This window comes from Salminus brasiliensis, chromosome 5 (genome assembly GCF_030463535.1).
Source record: "Salminus brasiliensis chromosome 5, fSalBra1.hap2, whole genome shotgun sequence".
In the NCBI taxonomy this organism is placed as follows: domain Eukaryota; kingdom Metazoa; phylum Chordata; class Actinopteri; order Characiformes; family Bryconidae; genus Salminus; species Salminus brasiliensis.
The window spans coordinates 5727390-5741520 of record NC_132882.1 but is presented as its reverse complement, the minus strand read 5'-3'; the positions used below and the strand labels follow the sequence as shown (position 1 = coordinate 5741520).

The 14131-nt window shown below is 38.8% G+C and overlaps 1 protein-coding gene across 1 annotated transcript in view; it reads right to left on the bottom strand.

Annotated features, from left to right (window-relative positions):
• gad2 (glutamate decarboxylase 2) overlaps positions 1-14131 on the bottom strand; it is a 38490-nt gene that overhangs the window by 13479 nt on the left and 10880 nt on the right. The window contains exons 7-13 of the mRNA XM_072679297.1: positions 13992-14107; positions 11636-11715; positions 11473-11527; positions 9453-9569; positions 5366-5430; positions 3094-3172; positions 2813-2962 (exon numbers count right to left, since the gene is read on the bottom strand). Of these exons, the coding sequence (XP_072535398.1) occupies positions 2813-2962; positions 3094-3172; positions 5366-5430; positions 9453-9569; positions 11473-11527; positions 11636-11715; positions 13992-14107 (662 nt within the window). The remainder of the gene's footprint in view (positions 1-2812; positions 2963-3093; positions 3173-5365; positions 5431-9452; positions 9570-11472; positions 11528-11635; positions 11716-13991; positions 14108-14131) is intronic.

Here is a 14131-nt window from a genome sequence, read left to right as displayed (position 1 = left end):
AGATCTGCCACAAGACCTGCCTGATGTTTTGGAGATGTTCTGACCCAGTCGTCCAGCCGACACAGTTTGGTTCTTGTCAAAGTGGCTCAGATTCTTATGTTTGTCCATTTTCCCTACTTTTAACACCAATATCACGTTCAAGAACTGACCGTTCACTCGCTGCCTAATATATCCAGCTCTTGACAGATGCCACTATTGTCAGTTGATGATAACCAATCTACTACACCTGTCGCAATTCACTACACCTGTCAGTAGTACTAATGTTATGGCTGACTTCTGTATTGTTTTATGATATATTAAATATAAAATGTTATTGATGTCTGTCATTTTTTACAAACTTGGAATGGAAACAGAACAAACAGTTTGGGGAAGAGGAAAACTTCAGGGTAGCGTTATCTCAGAGCCTCGCTGTACACGTGACGCAGCGACAGCAGACGGCCACAGAGCAGCAGGTAAAGAGTGAGATAGTTAATCTGTCAGAAGTGGAGGATCTAAACTCTTTACTCTTCCACAAAATGTTGCTCAGCGGTTTTTGTCCACGCTGCCAAAAAAACACCCAGTTTGTTCGGAGTTGAGCAATGACCAGTGTGTTTTATCCCATTCTCTCAATTTGAAGATCTGATGTTCCTCCCAATCCCGCCTTTACTCCGGTATTCCGAGAAGAGAACCACGCTCCTTTCTCTGGTTCTAAACCATCTCTGAACGACGCAGTCAGAACCCAAGAGAAGGCTAATGCTAATGCTAATGCACACACCCTCAGTAATCAGACTGCAGAGCTGTAAAGGAGCTGGGAGCTGAAAGGTCAGGGAGGTCAGTCAGACTGGACTGTAAGATGTCATTTAAAAGGTTTAGATAAACAAAGTAGATCAGATTAAAATTTAGTCTGATTACAGAAACTGGTGCTAAAACAGTGACTAGCATGCTAGCATAAGTTGTGGGGCTGCATGATTTATAGAAACACAAAGAATGGATCGGTATAAAGCAATTCTCAGCATTAAGGGACTCGTATCAGGGGGTAAAAAACCTTGATTAATATTTTTATTCAAATATAAGTCTTTATATATTTTATATACTTTAAATATTAGAGTAAAATAACACTTACTGTCCAGATAAGGAGTCTTTACATTCTGCAGTCTGCCTAAAACCTTTGCACACTTCTGTATATTTCGTTATACAGTATATCTGTATATGAGACATACTGTATATTATAGATATTGATATGATGCTGTTATCACCATTCGTACCAAATTGGCAATTATCAATAGTAAAAATCCTGCTTGCAATGAACCACAATGCCACATAACAACTACCAACACTGCTGTAATAGTGCTCATCTAAACGTGTTCAGACATCAGCTTATCACTTTCACCCACACAAGCAAGACATAAGAAAGATTCCCATTTACACCCTGGCTTCTTATCAACACACTATCAGTCTTATCAACACACTATCATCATCTAACAGTCAAAACACACCCAAACACACACACACACACACATATACTGATGTGCTGCTGGTCAAAGATAACCCCTCTGGTGTCTAAAACCCACTCTCACAGATGCAATCAAATGATTGAACAGTGCTATTACAAAAAAAGAACCAACGTCTCTGAATCGTTAAAAGGTTCAGAGCTTAAAAACTTCAGAAGTCTGAAAAATAATCTGCCTGAGGTCCACAGCTAAAACGTGGAACTTGGATAAAGTAATGCTACTGTCAGTGGGGATTCTCTCCTCAAAGCTCTTTAGAGTCTTTTGCTAGGCTTCTCCTCTGCGTGCCTCAGCTTAATAATAAACGAATAAACAGCTAGCTAAACTTGCCACACCAATGAATCTGTGTACCATGATTCAGATGTAAGAGCTCTAGATAAAAGCTTTAGATAAATGCCATAACTGTATTATGAATCCAGTAAAGAGGAGAAACAAGAGCTTCTCATTCTGAAGAAAGAAAGTAGTGAGATCTTGTCGGTGAGCTAGTCTGAAGAACAGAGCTCGGTTCCTCCAGGGTTCTCCTGGACGCCCCCCAGTCCAGCCAGCACAGCGTGGAGGATGTGTTCAACTCCATCAGCAGCATCAGCAGCAGCAGCTCACCTGATTTACCATCATTAAGCCCTGATTTACCACCAAACCAGGTGTTGATCTGAGGAGAACTCTAAATAACACTATACTCCATGAGGAGAACTTGTTCTAGATGTTTTAATGATGAACACAGTGATGGAGAACCACCATCATGTTCTGTAGGGATGCCCCGATCTGATCCAGTGACTCGGGATCGGGACATGATCCAGGCATTTTTAATTGATCGGGTTTCGGCTTTCGGCCCTTAGACAAGACTCCTAACTCCACATTCTTCTACCTGTGTACCATGATTCATAGATAAGAGCTCTGAATAAGAGCATCAGATAAATGCCATAAATGTACATCTCTCAAATTCATAGGAAACTGCACAGATAAATGAAAATGAGGTCAATTAGGCCTTTTTGCAGAGGTACCGGCAGTAACCTTTGAGCCCTATGATCTCATATATATGAAATTCTTGCTCTTTGGCAAAACATTCAGATGGCACTTTAAATACTCTGGTTAAAACAAAGAATCGGAACTGGATTGGGATTAAAATAGCCAATACCAGATCCATTAAAATAAGCCTGGATTGGCTCCTAATTATTCTTATTATTATGTGTATGCAACCTCTCTTTGAAGCCTGACCGTATTCTGGTTTGCTAAATACTGTACAGCCCCATGTAGCATCTTGGTAGACACCTACATGAATAACTGTTCACTGTTGTACAGTGGAACACTACAACTGCCTTCTGTACCTTGGCTCTCCACATGAGCCACAGTTTGAAGATGTCCACGTGCCGCCCGCACTGCAGGGCCTTGTCTCCGGTGTCGTAGGACAGGTCATAGTGCTTGTCCTGCTGGAACAGGTAGCAGGCGTGCATCTGGTTGCAGCTTTGCATCAAACCCTGGCAGAAGAGCAGCAAGACAAGCAAGCATGAGCTCCTGCTCTAACCTTTACCCAAGCATAATGTGAAAGAGGACTCAAAAACAACACTGAAATGCACCACATGTTCGTTTGTGGAACTTCCACACTCACCTCCTCTCTGACCAGCAAAGCAGAACACTGAAGGGGCACTGCCATCATCTTATGAGGGTTCCAGGTCATGGAGTTGGCCCTGAAAACGTTCACAAGTAAATATGATTAAATATAAATACGATTAAATATGAGCTCAGTTTCAGCAAAGTCCTTTATATTATATATATATATATATATATATATATATATATATATATATATATATATATATATATACATAAAGACCCAAAAAAGAAAACACAGAGCTTATTCTGGCCTCAGTCTGAACAAGCTTGGATACTGGTATGAATTTCATCATTTATGAAGCATTGGTATATACTGAACCACAGCACTGCATATTTCTACATCATCAAGGTCACACAACAACCTTGTACTGGAAACTGGCTTAACCTTCGATGAAAGTCAAAGTAAAATACATTTTTAGATTTTTAGATGATCTCAAAAAGTGAAAAATAGCAAAAATGGAGATACAAGGATTTTGAGTGACAGGGATGACACGTTATGTGTTTTAGATACTTAAAGCTCTAATAGAGGCGTATCATTCTGAGATGTCCCCTAACATTTAATAAAACCCCTATTTAACTGAAGTGAATCTAAAATAATGATCTTTTAATTAAATTAATTAAATTTAACTACATACAAATGATTAAAATATAAAAATGAACACAAATAAACCTGTTCCAACATTGCTTGTAAGAAAGCAGCTGCAAAAATAGCAATAAATGTAGTTTTACATCTGAATTTCTCAAGACATTTGTCCCATACCTCGTGCTTCCATCTACGGCTTTCAGACATTAATGCTCTAATTCAGTACAGAGGTAAAAGACGTTCAAGCTATGAGTAGCAGCTAGGTGGTCTTCGGCTTGCTATGAGGACGTCCTGTCTGGTGGTGCAAAAAATCAATCAATACATAAAGCAGCACGGTAAGCAGGCTGCTGTCCGTGCTAGGCTAGGGCTAAGCCTAAGCCTAAGAGATCACCAATCCTTCACTGTTTCCTTTCCCTTAAGGACAAACTTTGTTTTTCGGGCTGGAGGTGACTGAAGGATGAGTGTATTTTTATTTGTACTGGAAATCTGTGCAATTTGCACTGTTTTTACGTTGCATTACCTGCAGCTACGAAGGAAATGACAAAAGACATCATTTCAAAAGACAAATTTTAACCAGTATCCTGAATGAACCGGATTTCCTGTTACTTTGTCAGGGGTGATAATGGTTGTGCTAGTAAACACAATTTATAAAGACAACAGTAGGAAATTTCATTTTGAACAGCTTGCAAAATAATATTAAATATAATTTTTTTTATATTTATTATAGTTTCATGTTAAAAGCTTTAATAATTAATAAACCTTTTTTTTACTGTCTCAGCAAAAAATCGCTCTAATGCAAAAACCTGAAAAAACTCCATTCTTGTCATTTTAACTTTTTTAACATGACATTTGTTACAGTGTGTCAAAATGTCATGATGAACGGCCAATAGAAATGCTCCAAAATAACCTGGAATAAAATCTTTTTACACTGACTTCCATTCCTTTACCTGGAAAGTTGCCATATTGAAGATATAAGGTTTTTCAGAGTATAATTCATATAATATTGTTTTTACTTTCAGATATTGTGATTTATAGGCCTGGCGCTGAAGCTTTTACTGCTAAAACTGGGTTGAGGAAAAGGACAGCATAATAATTTCAGCAACTTACATTTACTAACACTGGAAACATGCTGGGTTCCTCTTGCAGGCCTACACCTACTCTATTTACACACCAAAAACCCAGCTCAGAACTACCTTAGATGGAAAGTGTGAGTCTAGCTCGACAGTCTAACACACAGACATGGTTATTTTAACAGGCTTTCTGCCCCATGAGTGGAGTTATGCTGCGCTTTGGTTCTGACGGTTTGTTATGCTGAAGGTCTCAGATGTTAAACACATTGCCTGGCCACAGGCAAGGATATCGCAGCAGGGGAGGAACTCAACATCAATTATTTGACAGCAAATCAAGCTAGATTTCTCCCTGAGGCAGCGGACCACAGCACTACACATTTATTCCATATTCATGTGCCACAAAAAATACAACGTGCATGTCAGCTTCCTAATTAATCAAGTGCAATCACATTCAAGGACCACTGCACAGCCTCATCACCGTCTGCGGTAGGTTTTCAGGGCCCTTCTTAGACTAAACTGCACTGTCAATGATTTCTTCCCATTGAAAATAATAAAGTATGTGGACAACATCGTTATATACAGTGTGTGATTCATGAAATTAAGAAAGTACTGACCTCTCGACGCCGTTTAGTTTCCACCTGTGTTTCCTGGACATGAGCAGGCTCCCTCCCCAGGCACCCTGCAGGGACACAGCCAAGAGTTAACACTAAGGCATACACATACATAACGAGGCTGTTTAACAAGGCTGCTAAAGCCCCTATGTGCTGTTTCAAGGTCACATTCAACACAAATATAGCCTACTTTCACACCCTGGCGCAATCTCTATACAAACTAGCCTAAGCCCATGTACGTTCTTTCCTCTATCCTCACTTACATTTCTAAAATTCAGGACTATAGGACTAATGAAATCCAGATTTTTCATTACCCCCCTTCAACCACTGTTGGTTTTTGTTTTGGTCGTCTTCGTCCCGTGATCTAGAGAATATAAGCCGCACTTCACCTCCAAGTGTACTGAATAGGTGTACTGGTTACTGGTCCAGTTCCTACATGATAAGGCTACATTTCAGCATTTCTGATGCACTGGTATAAACTGAACCACAGCACTGCATATCATCAAAGGTTCCTGAAAACTGGCTTAACTTTCAATGGAAGTCAAAGTCAAAAGACTGGAAGTCATTCCAAGTCATTTTGGATCATTTCTATTGGTCCATTTACCAACTAAAGCAGGTCCACTGCAAGTTGCTGCTTTCTGGAATTAGAAGAAGCTGATTTATTCATAAATGAAACAAAACGGAATTGCACACGTCCCTGGAGATTTCCCCGAGTTGAAGTGAATAAAGGAAGTAAAGAAGATGATGAATCAGACCTTAGCCTTTCATAATAATCCCATTTAATATCAAATCCTAAACCCAATTTCACAGCATGGCACCTCTAAAACCATGAGACTGTTTCAGTTGTTGCTAGCCCAGATTAGGGATGTACGCAGGTCTTCAGGTATATATAGTACCAAGCTCAGAGTCTGAGAAAATACAGAAGCCAACAATACAGTGAAATGGCAAATTACCAGGGGTAAGTTTGGCATAATTTAATCAGTCTTAGAGAATAACAAACGAATGACGTTAAGTGAAAACAACGAGTCGTTTATGCGAGTGTTTTCAGAAGAACCTTGTAAACCAAAGCAAACGGTTTCAAAGAAGGTCTTTGTTAACTCCTCTGAAACAATGAGACCAGTCAAACTCGAAACCATCGATTCCTCTGGAAGAAGGTTAAGCAGCTAGTGCAGAAACCCCTCAAAGTGAAAATCTGTGCAAACGTAGCCATGAGATTTTAGTTTAGAGATTTACAGTTTCCAGTATTTCAGTTTCTCCTCATTTAAAGAGATAGAAGTCTGGGCTCGTATAACTGGAAATAACTGCCTGGTGGCGTTGGAAAGATGGCTGTCTGGTCTCGTATGGCGGCATAGTGAACAGACTTGCCTATAAGGATTTTGGTACAGCTGCCGGTCTAACTGCGTCAGTCAAGTCAAGTCAAGTCAGATTTATTAGTATAGCTTTTTACAATTGTTGTCGTCACAAAGCAGCTTTACATAATTAGTACTTAATAAAGGGCAGAGACAAAGAAGAAAGAAGAAATAACATGAAGGATCTAAGACCTCCTTGAGCAAGCCAACGGCGACAGTGGCAAGGAAAAACTCCCTCAGAGCTGGAGGAAGAAACCTTGGGAGGAACCAAGAGTCACAAGGGGGACCCTCACAAGGGGGACCCAAGCCAGTTCAGTGCATAATAGCATTGGCTTACATACATTAGCATTAGCTTATATACATATTTTCTTATTAGCTTATATACGTATAGACTCCATGATGACCTTGTAAAAAATCTACACAGAATGTACACAGGCTTCTGAACATATTTATTAACCAAAGAACGTGATTAAAGACATTTTTTGAAAATTTCTTTGCTTCTGCCCATGAAAATTTAAGTCAGTCCCTGAAGTCTAAGCTGATTTTTAATAAATGGCAGAAATGAATGGGTTTTCCCTAAGAAAAGTACTAATAAATAACTTGCACCAAATAAGTTCAAAAAAAATATCAAATTTCTGATTTGAAATATTGATTGATTTGCACATTGCTGTGTACATTTTTCTCCTGTACATCACTGGATCTTCTGAATTATGAGGTTGTTTAAGAGCTGTTTTACCAATACTGCTACTGCTACATGCAGCAATATTATGTCATTATACATTATATTATTATATTATATATTCTGACTATAAAGGCCTCATAATGCAGAGGATCCAGTAATGTACTGGAGAAAAATGTACACCGAGCAAAACATACGGGCTCCAGAACATTTATTGATTTATTTATTTGTTTGTTTACATGATAGAGGCCATTTTTTCCTGAAAACGCTGCCATTTTCTGCCACTGAATATATGGGCATAACGAGGACTACAGAATGACGCATGACTTCATTAGACTACAGATGTTAGTACACATGTCTTAGCTAATGGACTACTGTACATCTGGAGTCAGTGGAAAAGTATTCCTTTAACACCAAGCAGCCACTTGGAAGGGCCACAACAGAACCACCGTAGTCTAAAGCTGTTTCCCTTCAGCCACAGTTACTGCGCTTTGTAGGACAGTATCGGCGGCCCATTTCTCAACAGGACCTGGTAACATTTTCTGAAGCCCCCTCAGACTCGCTGAGCAGCTGGGCCAGACGAAATCAGTGGAGTGGATCATGCAGGACATTTATCAGAGTAAACCTCCAGACACACTCCGGCTGCTCCCCCGCCACCTACTGCTGAAAAAAGCTCCCCTGGGTACGAGGCGTTGCGTCACCAGCAAAATGAGGTAATAAGCTATCGTTATTAATCTCATCGCCCCCCAGAGTATAAAACACACACACACACACACACACACACACACACACACACACATACACTCAGATATGCAGATATTCACTCATACCCACACACACACTCAGAGAAAGTAATAGCAGACAATTGGTGGCTATTAAGTGGAACCATGCCTTGGAGGGGAGTCATTTATAGCATACGGTGTGTTCCCCTCACTCCAGCATTAAAATACATGAACATTTCAGATTATTCAAGAAGTCTTTTCTTTGTTCCAGCACATTAAATACATTCGTACATCATATATATATATATATATATATATATATATATATATATATAATATCTTTTAAATACATAAAATCTTTCTTTTATATTCTTTTACACTGATAATTTGTCTTCTAAAACCGAAGAGTGTGTTGTATTGCTACTACGTATCTACTAGGAATGCTCACTGGAATGCAATCATCAGATTTCACTTCTGTCTGAGTCCATAAATTCAGTCTGGTGGTTTGTGACTAGCCAGTGTTGTCCACATGGGCCTCGCTATTGAGCTAGTTGGTTAATTAAGCAGTAATGAGTTCCCCATTAAGGAAAGGCTGCAAATAGCTGCTATGTTTTAATTTGGTTACACACTTCCATTCGGAAGGTTGGATTCGATCCACAATGAAAAAGAAACTAAATAAATAAATAAATAATAAAATTGAATGAATAAAAATAATAAATGAAAAATTGTTTGTCGAATTGACATTATTAAAATGTGTCAAATATAAATGCATAAATGCAGTATGCAACACATTTACAGCCAAAAGTATCAAAGCTACAGCAAACTATGTTCGTTTAAAAAGCTGTACATAGAAAGTAAAGTAAAAGTAAAAGTAAACTGATGGATGATGGATGGAGTTGAATTGATATATGATGTATTGATGAATATATGATGATTGTGAAGTAACTGGGAAAGCTGTTATTAACAACGTTAATAAAGTTATAATTAAATTACTATCAAGGATTTTAAGAGTGAATCTTAAGGCCTAAAACTTGCCAAAATGTTAAAAATAAAGGTTATTATTTGTCCTTTAAAAAAGAACTGTTAAATAAATTGTAATACATTTTTGTATACAAACTAAATTAATATTCCAAACTTTTGAGCGGTAGTGTAGATCTAAACCAGCTCGTCTTGTATAGCCACTAGTACACCAATGCCAGACTGGCGGCGTGGAGGACCACAGCTTAGAGACAGAAGAGATGGGACTCATCACTCCTACAACACTGTTCTCAGCCTGCATGTCACCAGTGTGCTCTGATAGGAATCATGGCATGAGCTCAGCAACATCAAGATCTACTTACATCCACATGCATCCAAACGTCATACTTCTTACAGATGTCAGAGATGGCGATCAGGGGGTCAAAGGCTCCATACACGGTAGTACCAGCAGTGGCACTTACGAAGAATGGCACGAAACCCTGAGAGAGAGAGAGAGAGAGAGAGAGAGAGAGATACATATGAAGATTTCTAACATATGAAAAGAGTAATGCCTTGATAAGAGAATTATTGGGAATTTCATGATTACTCAATGTTCCCCAGTTACTCGATTAAAAAATATTGATGACTTTTTGCATTCTCAGTTATTCAGGTTGGCGATTAGTTCGCTTTTTCAGGCTAATTGCAGGTCATACCTTTTATTCTGAAAGTACAGAAATGGCAAGACCAGCTGAAGATGAATATGAGATAATAGATCAGAATTTCAGCTTTAATTTCCTGATATATTATTTGATATATCTTATATATATAGATTACTTGCTTATAATACCTGCATCAAGCCAACAACCAACTGGAATCACCAAACCAGTTGTATTCTTCCTTTATGAGGTTTTTCCAGGATTTTACTGCAGATTTAGTCTGTTCCCTTTTTATTTAGGGGTTCCTTCCTATTAATCTCTGATTAAAGAGGGACAATTCAATCATTTGGGCTAAGATCTGTGGGTTGACTTTGCCAGTCTAAACCGTCCACATTTCCCCCTGATGAAGACATCTCGTCTCGTGTTGGAAGTGTGTTTTGTGTCATTATCTTGCAGCTAGGGTTTGAGGGTGTGAGATTTTTACAGTATGATAACCATCAGAAAACATCATGATTTTACAGTATCACAGTACACAGTATTTCACAATGTTGTTCTTTTATTATTATTATTATTATTATTATTACACACAGACCATATAAATAATGGCTAAACTTAATATTTACTATAATTAAGCCAATGTTTTAATGAAAAAAAAAAGTTGTAAAAATCTCCCATTTGAAAAAGAATAACCAAAAAAGCTACATGTGAGGTGAAGCTCTTTTATTTCAAGCTAATATTATTAGCATTATGGATTAATCTACTGATTATCTTCTCTATTACATTATTATTGCTTGGTTTTTTTAAAACTCTGAAAATGGGCAGAAATTAGTGGGATTTATTTGCATTTTGAATTTGGTTGCATTTTTTTTACTAATATCAATATGTACAGTGTATGATAACCATCACTTTTCATACCATGGTTAACCTAAAACCGTTATACCGCTGCCCCTCTACTTGCAGCAGGATGAAGTTTATCTCTATTAGATTGAATGCACTTCCATCATGAGTTAAACGTATCAATAAAGATGAATGGGCCTGTTCCAGAAGCACCCCTGCAAGCCCAAGCCATGACACTACCTCCACCATGCTTGACAGGATTTCTTTCTGGCCTTTCCCTCACTTTGGTGCAGGTTGTTAACCTTGATCTCAGCAGTTAATTAAACTTTGTTCCAGAACTTTTCTGGTTCATCTGAGTGTATCTTCTGGTGGTTTGCACTTTGTGTATGGCCTCTATACTTCTGCTCTCTTAACTGGAGGAGATCTGCTCACTTACAAAATGGGTGGTTTCAAACAAAAGATGTTAAGTTGTTTTAACACGTCTAGGTGTTCGAAGTCTCAGGAAATGGAAGCTGAAACCTGGATCTAACATCTGAAACCTAAATCTGGAGAGAAGGACAAAATAACGGATCTTGCTGAAAAAAAAAAACTCCTGGAGGCTGACGCTGAATTCTGGGTTCTGGGTAGAGATGGAGAAGAGAAAAAAAAAAAGAAGCAAAGACAATAAACAAAGACAGAAACAGAAGAAGGAGAAGCACAGCCGTGACAAACAGAGCATGGGGAAGGAAGTGAGAGAAGAAGAAGAAATGAAGAAAGCAGATTTTCAAAAGGTCGCACTAAGGTCAGCGTCCGACCATCACGTCCCTTCAGTCAGATCACTTCAACAAACTGGGCTGAAAAGGTCATGTGGAGAGCAAACGAACCTCCAAGGAATGTGCTTTTACGGGCGTGGGCCAGAATTTCAAATTACCTTCTGCTTGGCTTCCACTATCCTCCTCTCCAGGTCCGAAGGTATCATCTTACCCCTGCCGGAGACAAGAGCAGAGCGTTAGCGCTGGAGCCATATGCGATTTTCATCAAGACATCTGCGAGCTCATGCACGTGAAACATCAGTATGGATTATCCAGACCCACCTCTCATCCGCTTTAATACAGATGACGCTCTCTGTGCCGATTCCCAGGGCCGCTGCTCCTTTCTTGATTGAAAAATGGCTCTGAAACACACAGTCAGACACAATGTTCAGACCCCTACAATCAATACCACTTCATCAGGCAAGGGCAATAAACTTGTGCAGTGTGTTTCTCTAGGCATGAAAAACTGGAGGTCTTACAGAATCATTCTATTAATAACAGTTATAATGAAACCTCTGAAACGGCTCAGGGGCAGATACTGCAGCCAGTACACCCGTCTGCTGCTGGACTGAGTGTCAGGATGACTTTTAGCTGTAATAATGAGACATATTGACATTTTACACTAACAAAAAAGGAGCTGCAGTAGAGTAGAATGAAGTTGCACTCTGCTACAGTGGGTGTGAAAAGGACGTCCAGCACAGATGACAGATTTTAAAGAGCCCATGTCCTTCATTTTGTTCTTGTATGTTTTTATTATTTTTCATAATATTTCGGTTCATTTTGAGGGTTTTGTAGTTCATTTCTGCATTATCATTTTCTAACCTTACTTCATACTGATAAAACACTCAGTTTTAAGACTGATATATGTAAATATACTTAAATGAGCTTCTTTAAATTATTATTTTTTATAACAGGTTATTTTTACAGCTTGGTTTTCATTTATGAACAGTATGGACTCACAGTTATGGGTAAACAGTGTGTTTTAACTGTGTAACTGTTTCCATATGACGTGCAATGAATTATATAAATATATAAGAAAAACTCCCAGGCCATAAAAAAATAGTCACCTTGCGTGTTTAAGGCGGTAATAACTTCAGGCTCCTGCAGATGGCGCTGTATGAGGATGATCGGGCTATAAATACCTGCGGGGTGTAAAAAGGTGGTGCAGTGCAGTGCAGTGAGAGTGGGAATTGGTGTCACAAAGCAGCGTGTGAAACTCGCCAGCGGTCCCTCTGTCCGTCAACTTCGCCTTTCGGACACAATACTGAGGAGGATTTCTGCCACTGCTGGTAGACCCGTATGACCGTAAGCTTCCATACACCTACAGATTCAGCTCCTTCCTTCACACTATGGCCTTTAACACGCCCAAATTCAGTCACTTCTTTTAGCCAATCATTAACTGTATCTGCTTTGTGACCCATTTTCCACACATCCAACGAGACCCTCACTGCACTGTATCACCTCTTCTCAATCTACGAGTCCTGTCACACACCGCACATGAATTTATAGCCTTGTGCGGCGCCATCTGCAGGAAACTGAAGTTACTACCACCTTAAACACACGAGGCAACTAATTACCTTTTACCAAGGTAAGTAATTACTTTTTTACTTTTTTTTTTATATATGTGGACCGTATGTGTATGTATATATATATATATATATATATATATATATATATATATATATATAGGCCTCAGAGAGCTCATTGGATCTGGCCATGATGGTGATCTTCTTCACCCCTCACTTCAACCATCAATCAAGATCAGACCAGACTAAACGTCTGAGGTTTCGATAAGACTCCAGACTCCTCCAGAATAATCCTCTCCAACCATGTTCTGATCATCTGCAGCTGATGTTCTGCAGCTGAGTCTGATTCTACACATCTGAAGGAGTGATAAATGAGGTGGGGGAGGGGGGAGAACTTTTTCCTCAAAGGAAAATGACATAAATGATGATTAAAGATGTTTCTTCAGTTGAGTAAGTTTAGTTATATATATATATATATATATATATATATATAGATAGATAGATATATATATATAGATATATATACAAAAATGTTTTGCATGATTTAACCCCTTTAAAAGATACCTTAAACAACTAGTACTTAGTCCGTTTCTGCTCCTGTAAACATATATGACCACAAACCAAAACCCCAGACATCCTGATAACAGTGGTTTGAAACGATTTACTTTGATTATGACTATTTATGAAATAACAGTAGACACATCATGCCATCTGTTTCAAATTCAAATTTGTGAATTTTACCAATATTCAATTGTTTTTTGTATGATTCAGAATTAAATGATCAAACACAGGGAATTCTAGAGGGACTTTTACATCTGAACATCACCTGGGAATATGAGCGTATACTTAACTCAACACAACCAAGTCTAACATCCAAAACCTGCTGCAGAGGAATTACAGGTGATGAACTGATCTTTTAAAAAAAAAATGAAATGTCAGACCTAATTACAGTAATACTATAATAAACACACTGATGCAGCAGAATCGTCACCTTCAGATCAGGTTTAGCCCCCTACTCCGAATGTGTACACCATCCCCTCAAGCTTAGCCCAGCTCTTCATTTCAACAGTTAAAGCAATAAAGAGTCACTAGCAGATTAAAAGTGCTCATACATGCTCAGAAGTGAAGGCCACCAGCTTGGGGACCGACGACATCCCTTTCTCTTTCACTTCAGGGAACATCTTGTAGCGAGCAAGCAACATGGCGTACATGTTGGAAATGGCGCCACCTGGAGGGAGACAGTGCAACAAGT